Source organism: Rattus norvegicus, chromosome 5, assembly GCF_021556685.1.
Source record: "Rattus norvegicus strain SHRSP/BbbUtx chromosome 5, alternate assembly SHRSP_T2T, whole genome shotgun sequence".
Taxonomy (NCBI): domain Eukaryota; kingdom Metazoa; phylum Chordata; class Mammalia; order Rodentia; family Muridae; genus Rattus; species Rattus norvegicus.
In genome coordinates, this window is record NC_141538.1 from 65,571,336 (window position 1) to 65,595,000 (window position 23,665).

Consider the following 23,665-nt stretch of genomic DNA (forward strand, 5'->3'; position numbering starts at 1 on the left):
TTTGTAACGCTGGCTGGCCTGGAGCTTGCAGTAATCCTCCTGCCTTGAGCTTTGAGATGCTACTATTACAGGCTCAGTTCATCATTCTTAGCTTTAAGAGTATTTTAATGGTTAATTTTAATGATACGGTGTATCATAAATATCTAGATGACTCACAGTCAGTATCTTAGCACACACCAAACAATGGATTTAAATGGTTCACTGAGGGAGCACCGTTTTCAAAGTAAATTGTCTTAGACAGACTGTCTTGTTGACTTCTCTCCCTCTTCCTGCCCATGTCCCTGTCTCCCATTTGTGTCCCCTTTGATAGATGATAGATAGGCACAGCTGACGTGTCCATGTTTGTCGTCTGTAAGACAAACTGGAGGAGCCGATGAGAATCACTAAGTTGCCCAGCCCTCAGACATGCTGAGTGCAGACAGAATGACCGTGTTCCCCTTGGACGATGGGGCAGAAAGTCAGAAGGGCTCTTATTCGGTGGAGTTGCCTTCTCCTCTTGCCCCGCTCCTCTGTGTAACTGGGGAGGCAGATCCAGACAAGGGCCAAAGGAAGAACTGGGACTGGAGGTCCCAGGTAACTGCCATCCCGGGGTCCTCAGCTGGCCTGAGTCAGGTTCTTGTCGGCATCCTGGCTGTTTGATTGCTGAGGGTGGGTGGCAGGTGTGTGGAAGCTTGCTGCGTTCACCCGGCTCTGGGGTGGGGAGTCGTCCATTTAAACACTTGACCTCGATACACTATGGCTCTTCTCCCCTCCCGCAGTGGCAGGAGCCACTTCTTACTTTACAGGATTTTTGTTTTCAGTTTGTGTTTCTGTAGGATTCGCTGCTGTTTTATAGACGTTTTGGCGGGGCCTATTAGGCTTTGAGAGAGAATCCATCTTACCGCGAATAGTGTTTTTGTAAAATACTCTGCTTTGATATTTGAGGTTAATATGAATTCTGCTTCTCAGAATCCAGTGCCGATGTGGACTTTGTCAATGCTCCTTTCCATTCCCAAGGTTACGAAAGTGGACGAGGCCAGGGGCGTGGCCTACGTGTATTTATTCACCCCCAAGAACTTCCCGGATCCCCACCGCAGCATCAACCGGCAGATCACAAACGCAGACCTGTGGAAGCACCAGAAGGATGTGTTTCTGAGCGCTGTGTCTGCTGCAGCCAGCTCTCCCGGCAACAGGAATGCCAGCACACCTGCTCCAGGCAGCCCTTCGGAGAGCCTCAGAAAGAGCCACCCGGAGGTCCTCAGAAAGTCTGTTCTGGACCACACCAGCTCTTTCTCCTTGGAGGAACTGCCCCCTCCTGTCCACCTGTCAAAGTCAGGGGAACACATGGATGTGTATGTGCCTGTGGCCTGTCACCCAGGCCATTTCGTCATCCAGCCTTGGCAGGAGATCCACAAGCTGGAGGTGCTGATGGAAGAGATGATCCTGTACTACAGCGTGTCTGAGGAGCGCCACATAGCGGTGGAGAGAGACCAAGTGTATGCAGCCAAAGTGGAGAACAAGTAGGTCCTGGGCACAGCGCCTCCTTCTAAGAGCATAGCGTGCTCATGAGGGCCCCTAGTCTGTCCAGCAAGATTTGGCCCGAACAAATTAAGAATTTTGAGTGAAAAATGGATTTAGTAATTTGTGCAAATTTTCTGATGTTTAAAGTAATAACATGTAAAATGTACTAACCATTTTCATGTTAAAAGTTTGTTGAAGTTTTTTTTTAATTGAATGTTTATTGTGGAAAACATAGAGGGGGGAAAAAAAAAGCAAAAGAAACTAAAACCAGCTTCCCAGACATACATTTTTTAAACCACTTCTGTAATCTTTCCAGTTTGGCCTGTGTATTTGTATCATTGATACACTGTTTTAAAGTTGTACTTTCTTTCCCAAAACTCAAATAGTATGTGCTAAAAATTCCTCAGAGACAGTTTCTGGCTGAGTGGTTACCTGTGTCATGGGTAAGCATAATTAGCATTTTTTTTAGTTAGGTAGGTTCTCCCAGATCTTTTGAGTATTATAGATAATAATAGCCACTACCATAAATAATGAACTGTTGTTTCCACCTCTGGTTACTCAGTAAGAGTCTTTGGAAGGAAATTACTAGTTGAGAGATGCGCAGATCCCAGCACCCATTGTGGGTGCTTCCTAGCAATTATAAGCCCCTGTCTAGGGAGTGGCATGCATTGTTTGTTTCTCTCACCTGTGCCCTCCCACAGTCCTGTTTGGATCCACAACTCCTTCCCCCAAACCATCAGGTTGTAGTGCGTCTGCCCCAATGCAGCACAAGCTCCCCCCCTCACCCCGTCACACTCCACTGGGCCTTGGGAAATGAAGACCCTCCCTAGGGAAGACAACGTCTTAATGCTGCATACAAAAATCCTTACCCCTGTTCTCCCTCCATCAGTCCCCTCTCAACAGAATTTTTAAAAGGTCACACTGCTAATTATTTTTACACAAAATACTTTTTTCTTTCTTAAGATAGTCAACATTTGCGTGTATAAAATGTCATTTTTATGAGAGAAAAAACAATTTTTAACTCTTAAAATGTGAAAAAGAATAATAGTACTTGTTTTGAAAATCATGAGTCTGTATACTAAGCTTTTCATCTGTAAAATTTATTGTCTCACTTTATTAATTACAATTAAGCCTAAGTGGGGTTGACTCAGTTTGTATAACTCTGTCTTAGTAAGTCTTTGCTGGGTAACTTAGTTCTCATGCAGACGGTCGGTCGTCAGAGGGCAGATGAGAGAGGGTTGGTCTGGGACAGCCTACCTAGGGGGAAGGAGTTGCCCCTTCAGTGTCCAGCATACCATTGGAGCTCTGCACCCACACTAGTGAGCTTGAACCAGCCAGTTGTCCATGGATAATGGGTCCTTACAGATAAGAATATAGTAATGATTTTTAAAAGTTTCACGAGTTAACCAGTGTTAAGTGTTAAAGAGGGTCTGCCTTTCCTAAGACTCTGGACTGTCGAACTTTAGTCCCAGCTGTGGCAGGCTAATATACAGGATTGTGACATTTAAATTGATGATCTCCAAATCTCCTAATGAGAAACACTTGGAAACACATTAAAAGCCCCATTCTCCTTTCTTACCCAGCCCCTGAGTCTAAACCTTGGGGGAAAGCCCAGCATCTGCACTTTTCACCACTCTGGATGATGGTGGCTCTGGAATTGATATCTTGTCCAATCTGAGCTCTATAATAATCACCTGGCTTCAGAAATCCGTCTGAGCAGGAATGCACCCGTTTTCTGCAGTGTTCCTCTTATTACTCTGCACTCCGTGAACTGGAAACACAGATCACCATCACTTGTCCCCTGTAGCTCACTGATGATGCTGTGGGTAGAGACCTATATATTTATTATACCCCCCTCATCTCTTATACAGTGAGCAGTCTGCAGCCTGGCATTGCTACCAGGAAAAAAATCCCCTCCAGTCTGGTCTGCAGTTTTCACTTAGTTTATCTGCAGATGGTGCCTGGCACTTGTTAAATGCCTATTGTAGTGACCAGTTTCGAGCTAGACACTTTGGACCAAAAAGTAAAATGTTACACATGAGACAACTGAGGCTCAGGCCAGAGTGACATCGCAGGGGCGATTCTCACCTAGATGTGCATGGCTCCCGACCCCCAGGTATTTGTCACAAATCCTTTCCATGTCCCAGTTGTCTGTGAGACGCATGCACTCATCATGAGCCTGCCCCAAGGTTCCCTTTGAAGCCCTCGGTCACATGCAGGGATTAAAACAGGCCTCATTGTAAGCCACTAGCTGTGTTTCACCCTGGGCTTGCTGCAAGTTTCTGGCTGATAAACTCATTGCAGAGGATGCCGGTTCTGCCACCTGAGATCTGGTTCATTTTAAACAGAGAAAAGGCATTTGTTAAGGAGAAGAGAGAACTGAGAATGGGAGGGGCTCCGAGGGAGGATACCCTAAAATATTGTTTGTTCAAAACTTTTCATCTCTCCCCGAACAGCCGAGTCCTCTGTGCCTTCATGAGTCCTTATCCTGCCTTCCTGGAGTATCTGCTCCTTCAACCATGATGTCCTCTCAGCTTTAAGTCAGAATGTCCTCTCAGCTTTTTTCTGCTCTTACGCAACCCTCTGGCTTCCCCTCCTCTACCTACGTCTCTCTTTCTATCTTGGAGACATAGACCATGTACCAAATGCCATCTTGTGTCTCCACAGGGTGAGGGATCCCTTGACTCGTTCTGACCACCCCCATGGTATCTGTTTCAGCCTAGAGAGGGGTGGCAGTGCGAGAGTCACTGCTTCTCAGTAGCCCCATGAGGCCTGTGGAGCTCCAGAATGAGCAGAATGTATTAGAGCATCCAGGGGTACAGCAGGCAGTGGTAACCACTGAAGAAAGCAACCACAGTTGCTGCCAAACTTCCATGACTCATGTGTGTGTGTGTGTGTGTGTGTGTGTGTATCATATGAAGCTTGTCTCCCTTTGGAATGGGTGTTGATCTTGCCTGTTCTCTCTTTTTAATCCAATGTGTTTCTAGGTGGTACAGGGTGCTGTTAAAAGGAATCCTGACAAATGGGCTGGTGTCTGTGTACGAGCTGGACTATGGCAAACATGAGCTAGTCAACATAAGGAAGGTGCAGCCCCTAGTGGACGTGTTCCGGAAGCTGCCATTCCAGGCAGTCACTGCTCAACTTGCAGGTAACTTCTACAGCGGGGCTCAGCTGCAGTGGGGCGTGTGCTCTATTGGTGGTAGGTTTTTAAGCAAGTGCAAATCACTAGTTAGCATGTTGTTTCAGCTTCCTAATGCTAACAACAACCTGTCGAGGAAGATCGTTTTCATGGTCAGTCTGTTCTCCCCCTCTGCTTTTGACTTGGGTTGCATGCCTGATAATATTTCTAAAGCTTCAATCCTGGCATAGATCACGATGCTGCATCCTGGTTTTCCTCATTCAGTTTCTGTGTTTGGGGGATACATTATCCTATGGGCTAGTTGTCCTCTTTCCCCCCAGAACTGCAGGCTGAACCGTGCCTCTCATTTGTGTGAGTGCTAAGAGCAGGCTTGTAACTGAGCTATACCCCAACCACTGCTGATTATTTTGATGGGCGTAAAGTGTTCCATTGACTCAGTATTTCCCTGATGTTGAACAGTAATACAAACAAGCAAAAGGCAATGGAAACTTTCAGCATAAAACAATAATAACCAATAAGCATAAATTATTTTTAATTCTAAACTTAGTAACTGCATCACAACCCAGCTTATGAATGTGTAGCTTCTCCACACACTGACCTTTGACAAGCTTATGTAATGACCGGCACTGCTTTGTAGGAGGACCTCTCAGGAGGTCTTCCTTTGCTCTCTGAGAGACAGTTGAGATGTGGCTCCCCTATCAGTGGCCACTGGGGCCCCTCAGTTTGAACAGAAGGCACGTCTTATTTTTTTTTTTTTATTATTAACTTGAGTATTTCTTATATACATTTCCAGTGTTATTCCCTTTCCCAGTTTCCGGGCAAACATCCCCCTCCCCCCTCCCCTTTCTTATCGGTGTTCCCCTCCCCACCCTCCCCCCGTTGTCCCCCTCCCCCCAACAGTCTAGTTCACTGGGGGTTCAGTCTTAGCAGGACCCAGGGCTTCCCCTTCCACTGGTGCTCTTACTAGGATATTCATTGCTACCTATGAGGTCAGAGTCCAGGGTCAGTCCATGTATAGTCTTTAGGTAGTGGCTTAGTCCCTGGAAGCTCTGGTTGCTTGGCATTGTTGTACATATGGGGTCTCGAGCCCCTTCAAGCTCTTCCAGTTCTTTCTCTGATTCCTTCAACGGGGGTCCTATTCTCAGTTCAGTGGTTTGCTGCTGGTATTCGCCTCTGTATTTGCTGTATTCTGGCTGTGTCTCTCAGGAGCGATCTACATCCGGCTCCTGTCGGTCTGCACTTCTTTGCTTCATCCATCTTGTCTAATTGGATGGCTGTATATGCATGGGCCACATGTGGGGCAGACTCTGAATGGGTGTTCCTTCAGTCTCTGTTTTAATCTTTGCCTCTCTCTTCCCTGCCAAGGGTATTCTTGTTCCCCTTTTAAAGAAGGAGTGAACCATTCACATTTTGATCATCTGTCTTGAGTTTCATTTGTTCTAGGCATTTAGGGTAATTCAAGCATTTGGGCTAATAGCCACTTATCAGTGAGTGCATACCATGTATGTCTTTCTGTGTTTGGGTTAGCTCACTCAGGATGATATTTTCCAGTTCCAGCCATTTGCCTACGAATTTCATAAAGTCGTTGTTTTTGATAGCTGAGTAATATTCCATTGTGTAGATGTACCACATTTTCTGTATCCATTCCTCTGTTGAAGGGCATCTGGGTTCTTTCCAGCTTCTGGCTATTATAAATAAGGCTGGAATGAACATAGTGGAGCACGTGTCTTTTTTATATGTTGGGGCATCTTTTGGGTATATGCCCAAGAGAGGTATAGCTGGATCCTCAGGCAGTTCAATGTCCAATTTTCTGAGGATCCTCCAGACTGATTTCCAGAATGGTTGTACCAGTTTGCAATCCCACCAACAATGGAGGAGTGTTCCTCTTTCTCCACATCCTCGCCAGCATCTGTTGTCCCCTGAGTTTTTGATCTTAGCCATTCTCACTGGTGTGAGGTGAAATCTCAGGGTTGTTTTGATTTGCATTTCCCTTATGACTAAAGATGTTGAACATTTCTTTAGGTGTTTCTCCGCCATTCGGCATTCCTCAGCTGTGAATTCTTTGTTTAGCTCTGAGCCCCATTTTTTAATAGGGTTATTTGTTTCCCTGTGGTCTAACTTCTTGAGTTCTTTGTATATTTTGGATATAAGGCCTCTATCTGTTGTAGGATTGGTAAAGATCTTTTCCCAATCTGTTGGTTGCCGTTTTGTCCTAACCACAGTGTCCTTTGCCTTACAGAAGCTTTGCAGTTTTATGAGATCCCATTTGTCAATTCTTGATCTTAGAGCGTAAGCCATTGGTGTTTTGTTCAGGAAATTTTTTCCAGTGCCCATGTGTTCCAGATGCTTCCCTAGTTTTTCTTCTATTAGTTTGAGTGTGTCTGGTTTGATGTGGAGGTCCTTGATCCACTTGGACTTAAGCTTTGTACAGGGTGATAAGCATGGATCGATCTGCATTCTTCTACATGTTGACCTCCAGTTGAACCAGCACCATTTGCTGAAAATGCTATCTTTTTTCCATTGGATGGTTTTGGCTCCTTTGTCAAAAATCAAGTGACCATATGTGTGTGGGTTCATTTCTGGGTCTTCAATTCTATTCCATTGGTCTATCTGTCTGTCTCTGTACCAATACCATGCAGTTTTTATCACTATTGCTCTGTAATACTGCTTGAGTTCAGGGATAGTGATTCCCCCTGAAGTCCTTTCATTGTTGAGGATAGCTTTAGCTATCCTGGGTTTTTTGTTATTCCAGATGAATTTGCAAATTGTTCTGTCTAACTCTTTGAAGAATTGGATTGGTATTTTGATGGGGATTGCATTGAATCTGTAGATTGCTTTTGGTAAAATGGCCATTTTTACTATATTAATCCTGCCAATCCATGAGCATGGGAGATCTTTCCATCTTCTGAGGTCTTCTTCAATTTCCTTCTTCAGTGTCTTGAAGTTCTTATTGTACAGATCTTTTACTTGCTTTGTTAAAGTCACTCCGAGGTACTTTATATTATTTGGGTCTATTATGAAGGGTGTCGTTTCCCTAATTTCTTTCTCGGCTTGTTTCTCTTTTGTATAGAGGAAGGCAACTGATTTATTTGAGTTAATTTTATACCCAGCCACTTTGCTGAAGTTGTTTATCAGCTTTAGTAGTTCTCTGGTGGAACTTTTGTGATCACTTAAATATACTATCATATCATACCTAAACCACACAAAGACACAACAAAGAAAGAGAACTTCAGACCAATTTCCCTCATGAATATCGACGCAAAAATACTCAACAAAATTCTGGCAAACCGAATCCAAGAGCACATCAAAACAATCATCCACCATGATCAAGTAGGCTTCATCCCAGGCATGCAGGGATGGTTTAATATACGGAAAACCATCAACGTGATCCATTATATAAACAAACTGAAAGAACAAAACCACATGATCATTTCATTAGATGCTGAGAAAGCATTTGACAAAATTCAACACCCCTTCATGATAAAAGTCCTGGAAAGAATAGGAATTCAAGGCCCATACCTGAACATGGTAAAAGCCATATACAGCAAACCAGTTGCTAACATTAAACTAAATGGAGAGAAACTTGAAGCAATCCCACTAAAATCAGGGACTAGACAAGGCTGCCCACTCTCTCCCTACTTATTCAATATAGTTCTTGAAGTTCTAGCCAGAGCAATCAGACAACAAAAGGATGTCAAGGGGATACAGATCGGAAAAGAAGAAGTCAAAATATCACTATTTGCAGATGATAAGATAGTATATTTAAGTGACGTCTTATTTTTCTTAAGACGAACTCTCACTGAGCCTGGACCTGCAGGGCTCCTCCACCTGCCTGTGTCTCTCCGGTGTGGAGCTGTACAAGTGAGCGAGCGTAAGAGCACAGCACTACAGCTGCCTTTCACTCGGCGCCGGGAGTGCAAACTCAGGTGCATGTGTGGCAGGTGCTTAACCAACCGAGCTGCCCCAGCCCTCCAGGCTAATTTGAAGTAGTGTTAATCTCCTCCACAGTTAACTGGCAGCACCGCATAAACTATAAGACAGCTAATCCTTCCCCCCTCCAGAATGACTCCTACTGCAGCCACTGACTGACTTACACTACTTTGCATAATCAACTGTTTGATGCTAGTACTCCGAATGCACTGTTATCTACCGCTAGATCAGTTAGGAATAAGAAAAGCCAGACACAGCCCTGTAACCCTAACACTAGGGAGACTGAGGCAGGAGGATTGTGAGTCTGAAGCCAGCTTGGGCTACATAGTGAGACATAATCAGGTCTCAAAAGCAAATGGTGTGACTTTTCCTCCATTACTCTCTGGTAAGTTCTCTTCCTTTTCTTAGACCCAAGTTCCTTTTTCCCTCTGAAGGTCTTTCCTCGTTCCTTCTGAGGCAGCCTACTCTGCAGACTCCACACCGATTTTTAATTTGTCAAGAGTCTGCTTCTCCTCCTCCTCCTTATCTTTCCTTTCTTCTGTCCCTCTACATCCCACCTCTCTAGATTGAGCCCAGCACCCACCGTGTGTGCCTGGGAAGCACCAGCCCTGTACCATGAGGGCTTCTTGGGCAGGGGCAGCACTTCATTTTCTTGGCTCCTGGGATCTGGGGTGGCTGTAAGTCCTCTGTGAGTCTGTCCTGCTGTACCCAGCTGCTTTCCCTCCTTTAGCTTTTTCACAGCTTTCTCTGGTTTTAGGCTTTCTGGGTGTGATGTGCAGAGCCATGGTTTCCTGCTGTGTTTGGTGTGAATCTGACCTGAGGTTGTCAGTCACTAAGCTCAGTGCCTCCCCTCTCTGGTCTGTTCCACCCACCCTCATACTCTCTTCCCTAGTCCCAGTTCTGGGTCTCCTTCCCAGCCCTCTCCTTGCTTTAGTTTCAGAAGCCTCCCTCACCCAGCAGTCAGAGAGCTTAGCAGACTTTTCTCTTTCAGCATCTCTGCTGTTTTTGTTCCCTGACAGTCAGTGTAGCTTGTCTCCTCCACTGAAACCCTCAATTGTCACTCATGGTTATTTAAATTCCTGCTTGGTCTCTCCAGCATTCCTGCCATATCTGGCTGATTCTGATGGTTGTTCAGTCTCTTCAGACTGTGGGTGTGGCCTCCAGAATCACTTGTTTGGTGGAAGTGAACACGACGCACTGGTAAAAAGCATTTCTGAACAGGCCCTCTGTGGTGGAGTAGGGGGATTGGGACTCAGGCATCCATAGTCTCATAGCCAGGTACCCCGTAAGCCTTGGGCTAGCCTGTGCTCCCAGACTGTGAACTTCACTTCCTCCCAGGAACCCCTCTTAAGGGGAGCAGGATGTCTGTAGGCAAGAGGGAGCCTGTGTAAGACCTGAGCATTCCTCGGATCCATGGGCTCAGATGAAACATTGCACTCTTTCTGTGACTCTCTTTGCTGTTATAAGAAATGGCAGTGCACATAGATCATAGAGCCAGTCCTTTCTATTCATTTATTATTGGTTCTGACATTTCTCCCTCTGGCTATCTCAAGTCTTAACAGTTTACAATTTACTATAGGAAATGGGAGTGGTCATCACCACTCCCCTTTATAAACAGCACTGTCCCTCAAAGGAAACGTGTTCTACAGGTAGTCTTACCTTTATTATTCAAGATAGATGAGCTGTGAGACAAGGAACGTTAAGCAGCTGTTTTCTGGTGTTGGCAGGTCTAACCTGAAATACTTTGTAACTGACTAAATAGTTCTCCCTCTCAATGGCTCAAAGAAAGGCCACTCACTGCCCCCTCTTTCCCTGTCTCTCCCCTAGGAGTGAAGTGCAGCCAATGGTCGGAAGAGGCTTCAATGGTGTTTCGAAATCACGTGGAGAAGAAACCCCTGGTGGCACTGGTGCAGACAGTTATTGAACACGCTAACCCTTGGGACCGGAAAGTAGTGGTCTATCTAGTAGACACATCGCTGCCAGACACTGACACCTGGATTCATGACTTTATGTCACAGTATCTGGTAGAGCTTTCAAAAGCTAATTAATCACTGCTTGAGACCTTGACCGTTAATGCAGATTGTTCTCTAAGCAATAATACAAAATGTGTAGTAGGGTCTTAAAACATCTTATTTTTACTACATGGCTCTGACTGTTGTGGAGGATTGAAAAGAATATGCTTTGTTTGATGAAAGATATTTAACAAGTTTTGTTTAACGCAGTTGACTTTTCAAAGAAAAATTGCACTTGAATTATTAATATAATATTAGAATAAAATGTTTAGCAATGTAAAACCTGATGTCTTAGTTTTCTTTCTGTTCTATTTTAAACACCATGGCCAAAAAGAAACTTCAGAGGAAAACCATCTCCAGAGGAAACCAGGCAGGAACTCAAGCAGGAACGGAGGCAGGAACTGAAGCAGAGGCCATGGAGGAGTGGTGCTTCCTGGCTTGTTCCCCAGGGCTTGCTTACTCTGCTTTCTTATACCACACAGGACCACAGACCCAGGGGTGTCCCTGCCCTCAGTTGCTGGGCCCTTCCACATCAGTCATTAATCAAGACTACAGACAGATTCCTTCTCAGATAACCATAATTGTCACGTTAATGTGCTAACTTCATCTCTAGGCATTCTGATCCTAGGTTGAAAGCATTAATTTCCACTGATGTCTGCATTGCATTGTTTAGGTCATCTCTAATAAATCGAGAATGTAATTTAACTTCGATCCACTCTGGTGTCATGATGTAGCAAATGACCCCAAAGCAGAATATTTATGCTTAGTGTCTGGTACATCAGTGTTGTTAAAGGAGGAGCCACTCACAACACTGTGCTCCGTGACCCAAATTTAAAAAAAAAACAAAACATTTAGTGTGTATGTGTGTTTCTTATTTCATGTCAAATGAATTGACATAGAAGTCTGGAAAACTTTGGGAGCTGGTTGGTTCTTGATCCTTTCATCGTGTTCAAGAATTGAACTCAAGTCATCACTTTGGCAACCTTCCCTGGTGCCCCTTCTTCTCCACTGTACCTTGTTCTTGGGTTTTGTTTGTTATTTTTCTCTCGGAAAAAATAAAAAGTTCTTGCTATGTAGTCCAGGCTGGTTTCAAACTGGAGAGCATCCCGCTTCCGAGGTGCTGGGATTGTGCCAGGCTTAGCTCTCCAGTACTGTGAACATGAACATGCCTCTCCGATGCCTGGTGTCCCTGCACCTGAGAGTAGGCAGCTAGCTGGCTGGCTGGCTGAGTCGTCTCAGGTATGACTGTGCCATCTCGTTATCCAGTAGCACCCCACGGATACCTTCTTGTGAACAGATGAGCTTTGAATTGTGCTGCCTGACAGCATGCATACAGTCCACACCCATGCTGATTCCTGGCTAACCATGTGACATCACTGCATCACCATGACGTGCCACAGGAAGAGGATGGTCCATGTTTGCTTTTGTTATATGATCACTTCCTGGGTCATCCACATAGACAGAATGGCATTGTGGACGGTTCAGCATGTGCTGGTTTACTGGTGGCTGGACAGATGGGCAAGTGGATGGATTGTAAGCTTGAGCTGTGCTTAGGATGAGGTGGGGGAGCCCCAGACTAAGGGCAGAGCCCTGGGATAAACGCATTGATGACATCTTGAAGTTCTTAATTAGAATATAAGAACAGACCGCATAGATGCAGGATGCACAGGAGCAAAGCCAAGCCAGGCCTAAGCATGGTGCCCCATACCCAAGCTGAGCGGGGATGGAAGTTTGGGTTGAGCACACTGCACTCGAGCTAGTAGACCTCTGGGAAGACGCCCAAAGGCTGTTGGAAATCTGAAGTGAGGGGACCTCAAGGAGAAAACCAGGCTGGAGACAAACATTCTTAAAGTCATTTTTTATTCAGGGAAAACAATAATAGGAAAAGAAAAGACCAGGTTTTAAAAAGCTTTTCATCCTAAACGTGTAAAAAAGTATTCTGGCTTTTTAAAAATGTATTTTAAGGGGCTGGAGATTTAGCTCAGTGGTAGAGCGCTTGCCTAGCAAGCGCAAGGCCCTGGGTTCAGTCCCCAGCTCCGAAAAATAGAAAAAAGAAAAAAAATGTATTTTAAAATAGTCATGAACACTTATGCCACTAACTAAAATACTTGTTTTTATGAAATAAAATTCCTTCCAAAATAGCAAGACTTAAGAATACTTATGCCGGTGATTAAAGTAACTATTTATGATGAAATAAATTTTTCTCCAGAACATAAATGTTTGAGTGAGTTAAGGCAGTGTTATGATTTCTATATTGATCTCTTTCCAACAACAGAAAAGGCACAGATCCTTGAACACAACCAAAGGAAGACTTTCCTATTCCATTGACTTAAGAAACATTTCCATTCTTAAAGTATTTATGTTTATTGATAAAGTTAATACAATGTGAGGTTGCTTGACACACACATGAATTAGGCCACTGCCTTGTATTGAAGTCAGTCCAGGTGGACCAGAGACCTGTGTGTGAGGGCCTAAAGTAGCAGAGTGCCAGAGAGAGCTGGCAGAACCCCTGGGAGCCAGGGACAGCTGTCCTCAAAAGGCTGGAAGAGGAGGAAGGGGCAAAGTGGAAGAATACACACTGGTATATATTATATATGTGGTATATGGTATGTGTCCATATCATGTTGATATATTGGATGTGTTTGGTAAAAATGGGTAAGAAGTTTGGAGGAACACTTCGCACACACACACAAAAAAAAATCCAGTTGGCCGATAAACAAAAAGGTGTCAGCAAATGTGGACACGGGGCATTGGCATTGTGGGTCAGAACCTCAATGGACACCATAACTCTCTACCAGCATAGCTACAATGTAGCAATTCTTGTTCCACGGAAGTGGTTTAACCCAAGTGGAAACCACTTGCAAGTAGCATTAATCCAGTGCTCATCTCTCCTAGAGCTGAGCTTGGGCAGTCAACTTCCTGCAGACAATGAGAAAGAATTATTTGAGCCACACTGTAACATCCCTAATTCCACTAATAGCAAAGTAGACTTTTGCAATGGGATGTATTTATATGAAAATACCATATTATGTTCGCATGGAAAATTCACTCAGGATGAAACCTATAACTTGAACATTGAGAAAACATGGTGCAACACAAACTAACCTCAGCTGTGAGCAAGAGGCCCAACCTGATAGTAAGGACAAGTTCTGGAAGGGTCCAGAAAGCAAACTTCTTAGGAGGAAGAGGTGGGTGACTGGGGGGCGGGGAGGACAGGCTGCTGGTTGGCTTGCACAGGTGTTCTTACTGGAAAAATTCAGGAAGCTACACACTAAGATGTGCCCTGAAAGTATTTACACCCACAACAAAAACGCTTAAAAATAAGTCGTTGGGAATGGTAACTCCCTGCATTGTTTAAAAATACACCCCACTTCTCCCTTGAAAAGGGCAGTCTTAATAGGGCGAGGGTTTTAGAATACAGTAATGCGTTAGGAAAATACTTTCTGTACTCTCCAGCGTTTCTCCTTGGCAAGATTAGGGTTTCCCTCCCCAAAAAGTAAATTAGGATAATCCAACTGAGACGCCCCCCTTCCCATTTCCAGGCCCCGCGTGTCTGTCTGGATTCTTTGATAGGAGCCATTTGTTTATTGAAACACTTGAGGCTTCGGTTTGGGTTTAAGTGGTTTGTTCTGGAGAGGACACATTAGCCTTTCAAGAAGGAGGAACTTTAGTTCCGATTATTTTAAGTGGTTATTTCGGATGCTCCATTCTGTCAGTGCTTTGTAGGGAGAAGGCGTTCAATTCTGCGTTGGAATTGCGCGTCCACGGGTGGCTATTAAGCCCTGGGCGCGTGCCAGTCCTGGCAGGCCTGCTGGGAAGAGGCGACAAGTTGCCTCTTCAAAGGAAGCAAGGTGTAGCTGGACAGACTCTACTGGAACATTCTAGAATAGTGATCTGCCCGTCTTTGACGGGATACCTCCAACGTAGCTTAAAATCTTCCCGAGGCAAGTTGGGGAAACCGAGAACAAGGCAGGGAACCACACATTCACCTGGTTCGGACTCGGGGTGGCCCTAGATCCCCCTAGCGGGTGTCTCTCCCCAGCCGGAGACCGCGCAGCACCCCGGCGCCCCTGGTGGAGCCGGAGGGCGGGGAGGGCGGCGGGGTGGGGCGGGGCGCAGTGACAGCGGAGCAGGGCCCGCCCCCGGCTTCCCACCCGCGGCCGCCAGGGAACTCACCCAGCCCCGCGTTCCGCTCGTTGCCGCCGCCCGCGCTCGCGCCGCCCCGCATCCCGGTAAGACCCCCCGCCTGCCAGCCCTAGGTTCCCCTCGGCCTCGCGGGGTTCCCTGCCGCCGCGCCGGGGCGCAGCCATATCTGGGCAAAATATTCAGCTGTCGCCGCCGCCTAGAAGGGACTGAGCACGGCTCCCTCTATAAATAGCCGCCGCCTCGGGTGGCCTTCGGGGCTCGGGGTCCAGTTCCCCAGCCTGAAGATCCGGTCGCTGGCGCTAAGCGTTCCCGTAGCCTGACGCGCGCGACCCTAGTTAGAGTGCCCGGGGCTCTAGACCTGGTCGCCTAGGGACCTTGGGAGCCTCCCGGGGTGCCCCCGTGGGCATCGGCACTTTGCGAGCTGGGTACGAGCCCTCCTGGGACTCTGGGGAGGATGGGGGTCCACGCTCGCTCGGGGGACGCTGAGTCCGCAGAGCACGGATCCGGCCGGCGCCGGAAAAGTTTCCCAAACTGCTGGAACTAGCGAGGTTTATAGCGTTGCGCAGCCAGGTAGGATGAGAAAGAGCCTAGAAGCAGGAGCCACCGGCTGTCTCCACCTCGGGAGTAGGTGGCCTAGGCAATCCTTTCTTCTCTGGACCTCATTTGACCATTTGTAAGGTGAAGTTAGGGTCCTTCAGGGGGATGATACCCGAGGCCACGAGAGCGGCCAGGCATGCTCTGAACTGCCCACACTCCCCGTCACCTGTTCTCCAGTTTCAGGGTAGGGATGCTGGGGATGCGGCTGCAGTAGTCGGGGACTTTGGTAGCTCTTGGAACTCAGGTCCTGACGTAGGACCCACTGGGGCCCTGGGAATAGCCCGTGAAGTGTACCTGGGGTGCTTGGGGCATCTCTAGGCTGAGTTGCTAGCAGTACCTTAGCAAAACAAGTGACCAAATGAACTGGGCAGTCTCGGGCAGTTCAGTGGCCTATGTGGTACCTGTGATTCTTCCTTAACGGTGAAGCTCCCCAGCTCTCTGCCTAGCTACCTCTCTCTGCGCAGTGCTCAACTTCCCCATGAGAATCCTGAAGACCTGGCCACAACAGAGCTGGACCCTAAACCCAGACCCTGGGTTCGGTTTTAAGTGGGGACTCAATTAGGGTTGATCTTTCTCCCTAGGTCCCTTTGTCACCCGTGTAAGGGCTTCAGAGCCTTTTGCTCAAGGTCATGCAACTCCCCCCCCCCCCCCCACTGCAGTCTGCCTGCCTTTCCTGTCTCTTAGGGACCTTTTCCCGCAGGTCTGGGGACTCTCTGAGCCCCTCTTTTGTGATCTGCTAATGTCTGGGACTTTCCCAGGCTGCGATAATAGCATGCAGAGTCTAGTTATAGATCCAGAAGACTGCCCAGCTTTCTCTAAAGCTATCTCCGAGCTTGGCTGATAAATGAGTGAAAGAGGACTCAAGCCAACCAAATAGGAAGGTTCCCACCGACTCAACCCTCAAACAGGCAGAGTGAAGACAGGGAGCCTGTCAGTCAGGCATCTTACCTCTAATGAGCTAGTCTCTGAGTCCTCGGCTTAGACAGCCATTGGCCCTTGGGTGCCTGGCATCCTAAGTGGGAAGTTAGAGTCCTCTAAAAATAGCCCAGCCCACCTTATCGGAGTCTCACACCTTCTCCCCTTTGTGGGCGGGGCTCCTCACTGCAGCTAAACGACAGAACCCAGGGACTAGGTGGTGTCAGCTCTAAGCAATAAAGGGGAATAGCCTGGAGTTCAGGCCCCCAGCTCCAAGCTCTGCGACCCACTTGGTGCGACCTTGGGAAATGACCTTAGTGGACAGGATGGTCTTTAGTGGTGCTGGAGTGGGTAGAGCTGGAAGCCCTCTGGGAAGCCCTCTAGCAGGAGAAAAGGGAAGTGCAGGGGAAATCTGGGGCACCAGATCTGTGATGGGACCCCAGAAGTCCAGGTGTGTGGGGGTGGTGGTGGTGTGGGGATAGGAGTGGGGGGGGGATGGTGGCTTTCCAAGAGCCTAGTGGAGAGGTGGGCAGACAGTTACTACACAGGGATAGGATCTTGACAAGTGGGGAGACTCCATCAGAATTAGGGGTGGGCACTGGGGACTTGGTTGCAGCATGGTGGAGCATTAAAAACTAGGATTGACTGGAGACCCAGGTTGTCTCCTCAGTTTCCGCCTCTGTACAACAGGGCTAACAATCGCAGACACTTCATTCAGGCTGCCGTAGGAACTGATGATGGGCAAACCCTGAGCTTAGTTCGAACCTGCCCGGTTCCTCGTGAGGATGTGGTTAGGGAGGCAGAGGCCAGAGCTTAAGTTGAGACAGCTCCCAAGTCTCTCTCAAAGCTTAGATGAGAAGAGTCGTAGGGGCTGGGGCAGGGGGCAGGCCTCTGTGTTTATGAGAGGGCCAACAGATAAGTGTTAGAGGCAAATCAGGGGCGACCACAGAGCGGAAGAGAATCTGAGGGGTGTGCCCGTGGCAGGATTGAGGTCCTTCCTTAAGGATGTGCCACATGCAACTTTGTAAATGGCTTTCAACCCTCTAGACGTTCCTGAGCAGAAATAAAGGGGGGTTAGGGGGTGTAAAATGAAGCAGGGCCTGGTCTGGGCCCCTGTGTCCCCTGGCTGACTCAGTATCTGTGAGCCACGAAGGGTGAGCTGACCCTGCTCCGGAGGCCTTGTGACCTTGGCTTGCTAACTTCTGAGATGATGTCATCTATTGATGACTTCTGCTGAGCCCAGTCATATGGCTTCTTCCGGACACTGTTTTGATTTTTCGGTCTTACTAATGGACCAGCCCAGGCTGCCAACATTTCTAATGAGGCCAGTTCACTTTCCCTTAAAGCCAAAACACCAGCTAGATCAATTATTTGGCTGCTAAGAGTCATTATTAGTTTAAAGCCAGAGGCCTGCTTCCTGGGATTAACCGGAGTTCAATCTCACAGCGCTGGGGGCCATCTCTCTTTCCGTTCGTTTTGTAAAATCTTCTGGTTTATCGTGATGGCACCAGCTTCTCGGCTGCTCTCAGTGATTATGAAAGAATGAGCTCATGGGAACCGACCTAGGACATGGTCTTCTGAGTCTTCTGGGCTGAGGCACGGGCTCCTTGTCTGATAGAAATGCTAAATGAACTCAAGCATTTCACTCGTGCCTTCCGTCATGTCACTTCATGGAGGTGAGCTTTGGGATAGGCTCGGTGTCACAGTGCCTGAGAAGGTGGGACTCAGGGGAGAAGACAGGTCCCACCCCTGTGCCCCTGTCCCTTTATGCCCCCAGGCTCCCTTTCCCAGGATGCCTTTTACTCTGGGATATTAGTGTGGCAGTAACCATTGGACACATTTCCTCCAGTGCCCGGATAAGCCAAGGAAAGTGGAGACTCCTCTTGGCTTCACTCTGCCTTCTTCGTGGCCTCATCTTCTGCCCGGCCTTCAGTGCAGCTGCTTTGAATTCTCATGGCCTCTCGTCCCACCCCCTCTCCCGTTTCTGTTAGCCCCAGGCTCCTGCATGCTGGACAAAGCCAGTATGGCTCCCAAAGCTGTTTCAACCTCAACAGACCCAGCCTTGGCCTCGCCTGTCAATCTCCTCATGTTCTCATCTTGGTCACCAAAGACACCGTGCACCCAGGCATCAAGACAGAGCCTCCCTTCCTTCACGGTCCCTTCCACACAGTCATTCAGTCAGTCCCACCTTCCTTTACAGCTCCTATCCAATCGTAAGCCCACATTCATCACCGCAGTCAAGGACTTAGGCGTCTCTACTCCAGGCTATTGTCAGAGTCTCTTAAAGGGGTGTGTGTGTGTGGTGGGGTGCTGACGTTCAAAGAGCTTCCCAAAGCAGAACCATGGCCTTTTCAATGTTCTTTTGGGGGATTCCCCATTTCCTAGTAAAGACCTGAGATCTCTTAGCATGTGATAGGATCTGGTCCCAGGCTACTTTGAAATCCCTCTCAGGCCTGCCCCAGATTCTTTGAACCTTCTCAATGGTCACACATGTTTCCCTGCCTGTGCCTCCATTCTCCCTCTGCCTGGGCTGCTGCTCTCCCAGCTCCTTGGTGTCTCTCACCTGTGCTCCCCTCGAACCCTCAGAGCACTGGCATGCTCAAACTGGGCCCATCTGCTGCCTCTCTGCCTGGGCAGACAGGAAGCTGCTGGAGGGCAGGGTTGGTAGCTCCTGTATGTCTGTATGTGAGGCCTGGATCAGAGCTCAGTGCTTGCCGCCACGCAGGTCCTAATAATGGTTGACAGAGGAATAAATGAGTGAGTGACTAAGGCATGGCAACGACACGCTTACAGCTCACAGCACCCCGCGTTTACGTGTTTTCCCATCCACCAGGCAATCAGCCTCATGGGTCAGGAAGCAGACTTGGCCTGGCTCCTGTCAAGTCCCCAGCCCCTATCGGCCCCGTCACGCTGAGCAGCTGATGACATCAATTATGTCATTTGAAACTCACAGTGATCCTGTGAAGGAAGGAGAGACAGAAGGTGCCATACCTGTGTTTTATAATTAGACAGTGGACCCCAGCAGGAACCGGGGTACATATTCCAGAATCCCGAAGTGCTGTCCAGGGTTATAACTCGAAGAACAAGGGCCTTCCTAGTTTATGTCAATGGTTCACTCGTGACTGGGCATCTCAGTCATGGGGAATCTTTCTGTAAAGGTGCAGATTCTAGCTCAGTAGGTACAAGATAATGCTCAACAGTGTGAATTTCCAAAGAGAACTTCTAATAAGCTGGACTATGCCCTCAAGTAATGCGCCTAACTGCCGCTAACATCTCTTATAGCCTCAGTAAAGCCTTCGTCCCACCCATACCCACATGCACTTTCTCCCGATGCTGACCCTAAGACAGTGCTTTCTGAAATCTACAGACGAGTGCGTTTGCACCCTGGCTGCAAGTCAGAGGCTCTTCTGGGTCAGCACACTGCTTGCAAGTTTGGTGTCTGTGAGCTTTTGGTCAGTGTTGGGGTGGGGAGCTGAGATGCTGAAACGGCAGACACCCAGCAGTGTGCAGATCGAAAAGCGGTAGAGAGGAAGACATGAGGGAGACTCGCCCTATGCAAACGCAGGGAGATCCCAGAACTCTGGACGGCGGTGCTGTGTGTGCTTGTGTGAGAATCGAGTTCTGCTTGCTTCCTTAAAAGTGAGATGGCACACCCGAGGATCCCGGCCCGCAGCAGCTCTCTGCTCCCAAACCCCGTGGGAGAGAGACCTCACCGCCTGATCGGGTGGGCACTCCTGAGGCTGCAGAGCGGAGGAGACCACCAACACTGCCCACCCCTGCCCACATCCCTGGCCCAAGAGGAAACTGTATAAGGCCTCTGGGCTCCCGTGGGGGAGGGCCCAGGAGCGGCAGGAACCCCTGCGCCTGAGACACCACCGGAACCTGAAGGAAACAGACCAGATAAACAGTTCTCTGCACCCAAATCCCGTGGGAGGGAGAGCTAAACCTTCAGAGAGGCAGACACGCCTGGGAAACCAGAAGAGACTGCACTCTGCACACATCCAGACGCCAGAGGAAAACACCAAACACCATCTGGAACCCTGGTGCACGGAGGCCCCGGGAAAGAGCGGCGCAGATCTTCCCGGTTGCTGCCGCCTCGGAGAGGACTTAGGCAGTACCCCACGAGCAAACTTGAGCCTTGGAACCACAGGTAGGACCAACTTTTCCCCTGCAAGAAACCTGCCTGGTGAACTCAAGACACAGGCCCACAGGAACAGCTGAAGACCTGTAGAGAGGAAAAACTACACGCCCGAAAGCAGAACACTCTGTCCCCATAACTGGCTGAAAGAAAACAGGAAAACAGGTCTACAGCACTCCTGACACACAGGCTTATAGGACAGTCTAGCCACGGTCAGAAATAGCAGAACAAAGTAACACTAGAGATAATCTGATGGCAAGAGGCAAGCGCAGGAACCCAAGCAACAGAAACCAAGACTACATGGCATCATCGGAGCCCAATTATCCCACCAAAATAAACATGGAATATCCAAACACACCAGAAAAGCAAGATCTAGTTTCAAAATCGTATTTGATCATGATGCTGGAGGACTTCAAGAAAGACGTGGAGAACTCCCTTAGAGAACAAGTAGAAGCCTACAGAGAGGAATTGCAAAAATCCCTGAAAGAATTCCAGGAAAACATAAATAAACAAGTAGAAACCCATAGAGAGGAGACACAAAAATCCCTGAAAGAATTCCAGGAAAACACAATCAAACAGTTGAAGGAATTAAAAATGGAAATAGAAGCAATCAAGAAAGAACACATGGAAACAACCCTGGACATAGAAAATCAAAAGAAAAGACAAGGAGCTGTAGATACAAGCTTCACCAACAGAATACAAGAGATGGAAGAGAGAATCTCAGGAGCAGAAGATTCCATAGAAATCATTGACTCAACTGTCAAAGATAATGTAAAGCAGAAAAAGCTACTGGTCCAAAACATACAGGAAATCCAGGACTCAATGAGAAGATCAAACCTAAGGATAATAGGTATAGAAGAGAGTGAAGACTCCCAGCTCAAAGGACCAGTAAATATCTTCAACAAAATCATAGAAGAAAACTTCCCTAACCTAAAAAAAAAGATACCCATAGGCATACAAGAAGCCTACAGAACTCCAAATAGATTGGACCAGAAAAGAAACACCTCCCGTCACATAATAGTCAAAACACCAAACGCACAAAATAAAGAAAGAATATTAAAAGCAGTAAGGGAAAAAGGTCAAGTAACATATAAAGGCAGACCTATCAGAATCACACCAGACTTTTTGCCAGAAACTATGAAGGCCAGAAGATCCTGGACTGATGTCATACAGACCCTAAGAGAACACAAATGCCAGCCCAGGTTACTGTATCCTGCAAAACTCTCAATTAACATAGATGGAGAAACCAAGATATTCCATGACAAAACCAAATTTACACAATATCTTTCTACAAATCCAGCACTACAAAGGATAATAAAGGGTAAAGCCTAACATAAGGAGGCAAGCTATACCCTAGAAGAAGCAAGAAACTAATCATCTTGGCAACAGAACAAAGAGAATGAAAGCACACAAACATAACCTCACATCCAAATATGAATATAACAGGAAGCAATAATCACTATTCCTTAATATCTCTCAACATCAATGGCCTCAACTCCCCAATAAAAAGACATAGATTAACAAACTGGATACGCAATGAGGACCCTGCATTCTGCTGCCTACAGGAAACACACCTCAGAGACAAAGACAGACACTACCTCAGGGTGAAAGGCTGGAAAACAACTTTCCAAGCAAATGGTCAGAAGAAGCAAGCTGGAGTAGCCATTCTAATATCAAATAAAATCAATTTTCAATTAAAAGTCATCAAAAAAGATAAGGAAGGACACTTCATATTCATCAAAGGAAAAACCCACCAAGATGAACTCTCAATCCTCATCTTCGGTTGGTTTATATACAAGTGTGCAATTTCTAGGCTTGAAAGTAAAATGATGCTATCTGGTGCTGGATAGAGGAGCCTTATTTTTTATTATGGCAGCTTGCTATTTTTGTAACATGGTGATTTGGTTGAACACAATAAAGTACAGTAGTAACTGAAAAAAAAAAGTGAGATGGCTCAAAGTAGGTCTAGATGGGCAAGGAAACTAGAAAAGATAGGCACACTCCTAAAGACGGAAGAAACCTGGAAAATTACAATTATGAGACTCTGAATAGTGCTATGGGTCCTTGCTATAGAAAAATGAGTATGTTCATTCACATGGCGGTTCACGTAGCATTTAGGGCAGTGCAGAGACCCCCGGAAGCCCATTCAGAAGCATGGATGCCCAACATAGGGAAGAGACCATGTGAGCGTCCTAGCTGGTCCTAACTGTTTCTGGATGCTCAGATTAGTTCTCAGTGCTGGCAACTGAGGAGGTGAGAGCAGCAAAGAAGGGCACACGCGGGTCTTTCTAGAGACAAAAAAGCGTCATGAGCTCTGGTTCTCCGCATGTTGTCATGACACCACACCACCAAGCTTCTTGTAAAAAGCCGCACTGGTAAGCAGTTTAAGAACTGTGGCTAAGAACTTGGACTCTGGAGAGCAGCTCCTTGGTTTCGTATCTCAAGATATGAACAGTCACAACAATCACAGACTATGTAACCTCAGGTAGCTTTTACCCCGTCTGTGTCTTGGTCAACCTATAAAGTGGGTTGTTGTCAAGATTAAATCACTTACATGTAATGTCAAGGGGAGAGGTGGTGATGCATATATGTGCAACGCCTGAGACACAGTCCATGCTAAGTAAGTGTGAGCTCAAATGCTATGGGAAGACCGTGCACAGCAGGGATGGTAAGTACAGCCTGGTTGTTCGCTGGATCTGAGCCTCAGCTCTATGACCTGGCTCAAGCATGCTGGCCTAGTGTACCCTCCCCAGCTACACCACCCAGACCCCCACAATGGCACCTTATGTGGGAGTAGGGTCTTTGTAAATGTGGTTAGTTACGGTGAGGTTATACCAGATAGAGTGAGTGGTCCTAAGGCCAATCAATGTCTGGTGTCCTTATAAGGAGCCACATGGCAAGGTGGCTGGACACTGGGAAAAGCAGTGACAGGCTAGGTACACCAGGGACTGCAAACCATCACCACAGTGAAGGGAGAGTCAGGGGCAACCTGCACTCTGCCCACCTCCAGACTCCCCCAGCAGGAACTAAGCTCGCTGGTTAACCTTGATCTACAATGTCTGCCCTCCGAACTCTGTCAGAATTGATCCTTTGTTGTGGCAGCTCTCAAAGGCTGGTCTAGTTAGGTTACTTCGCTTTTCAGCATCCAACTCTCTTTGTCTCTAAAATGGGAATAACGAAAGTTCCTGCCCCAGCATTGGCAAGGCTGCATGGTGTGCCCAGGGCCGCTGTGCACTGGGTACTGAATGAAGGTTGTGAGGCAGGGGCCGCTGGTAAAGTGCTTGCCGA

At 47.3% G+C, this 23,665-nt stretch overlaps 2 protein-coding genes across 19 annotated transcripts in view; both read left to right on the top strand.

The window, feature by feature from the left end:
* Positions 1–10,863, top strand: part of Tdrd7 (tudor domain containing 7) — a 73,868-nt gene extending 63,005 nt beyond the window's left edge. For all 17 annotated transcript variants that reach the window (XM_087551432.1, XM_087551433.1, XM_087551441.1 and 14 more), the window contains 3 exon segments: positions 997–1,499; positions 4,488–4,648; positions 10,397–10,863. In XM_087551432.1, the coding sequence (XP_087407558.1) occupies positions 997–1,499; positions 4,488–4,648; positions 10,397–10,617 (885 nt within the window). In that variant the 3' untranslated portion in view covers positions 10,618–10,863.
* Positions 10,864–14,757: 3,894 nt separating this feature from the next.
* The window catches only part of Tmod1 (tropomodulin 1), a 77,387-nt gene continuing 68,479 nt past the window's right edge, over positions 14,758–23,665 (top strand). Inside the window, 1 exon segment of one of the 2 annotated variants that reach the window (NM_013044.2) lies at positions 14,758–14,813. The gene's annotated coding sequence lies outside the window, so the exon portion shown is untranslated. 2 annotated transcript variants of the gene reach the window in all.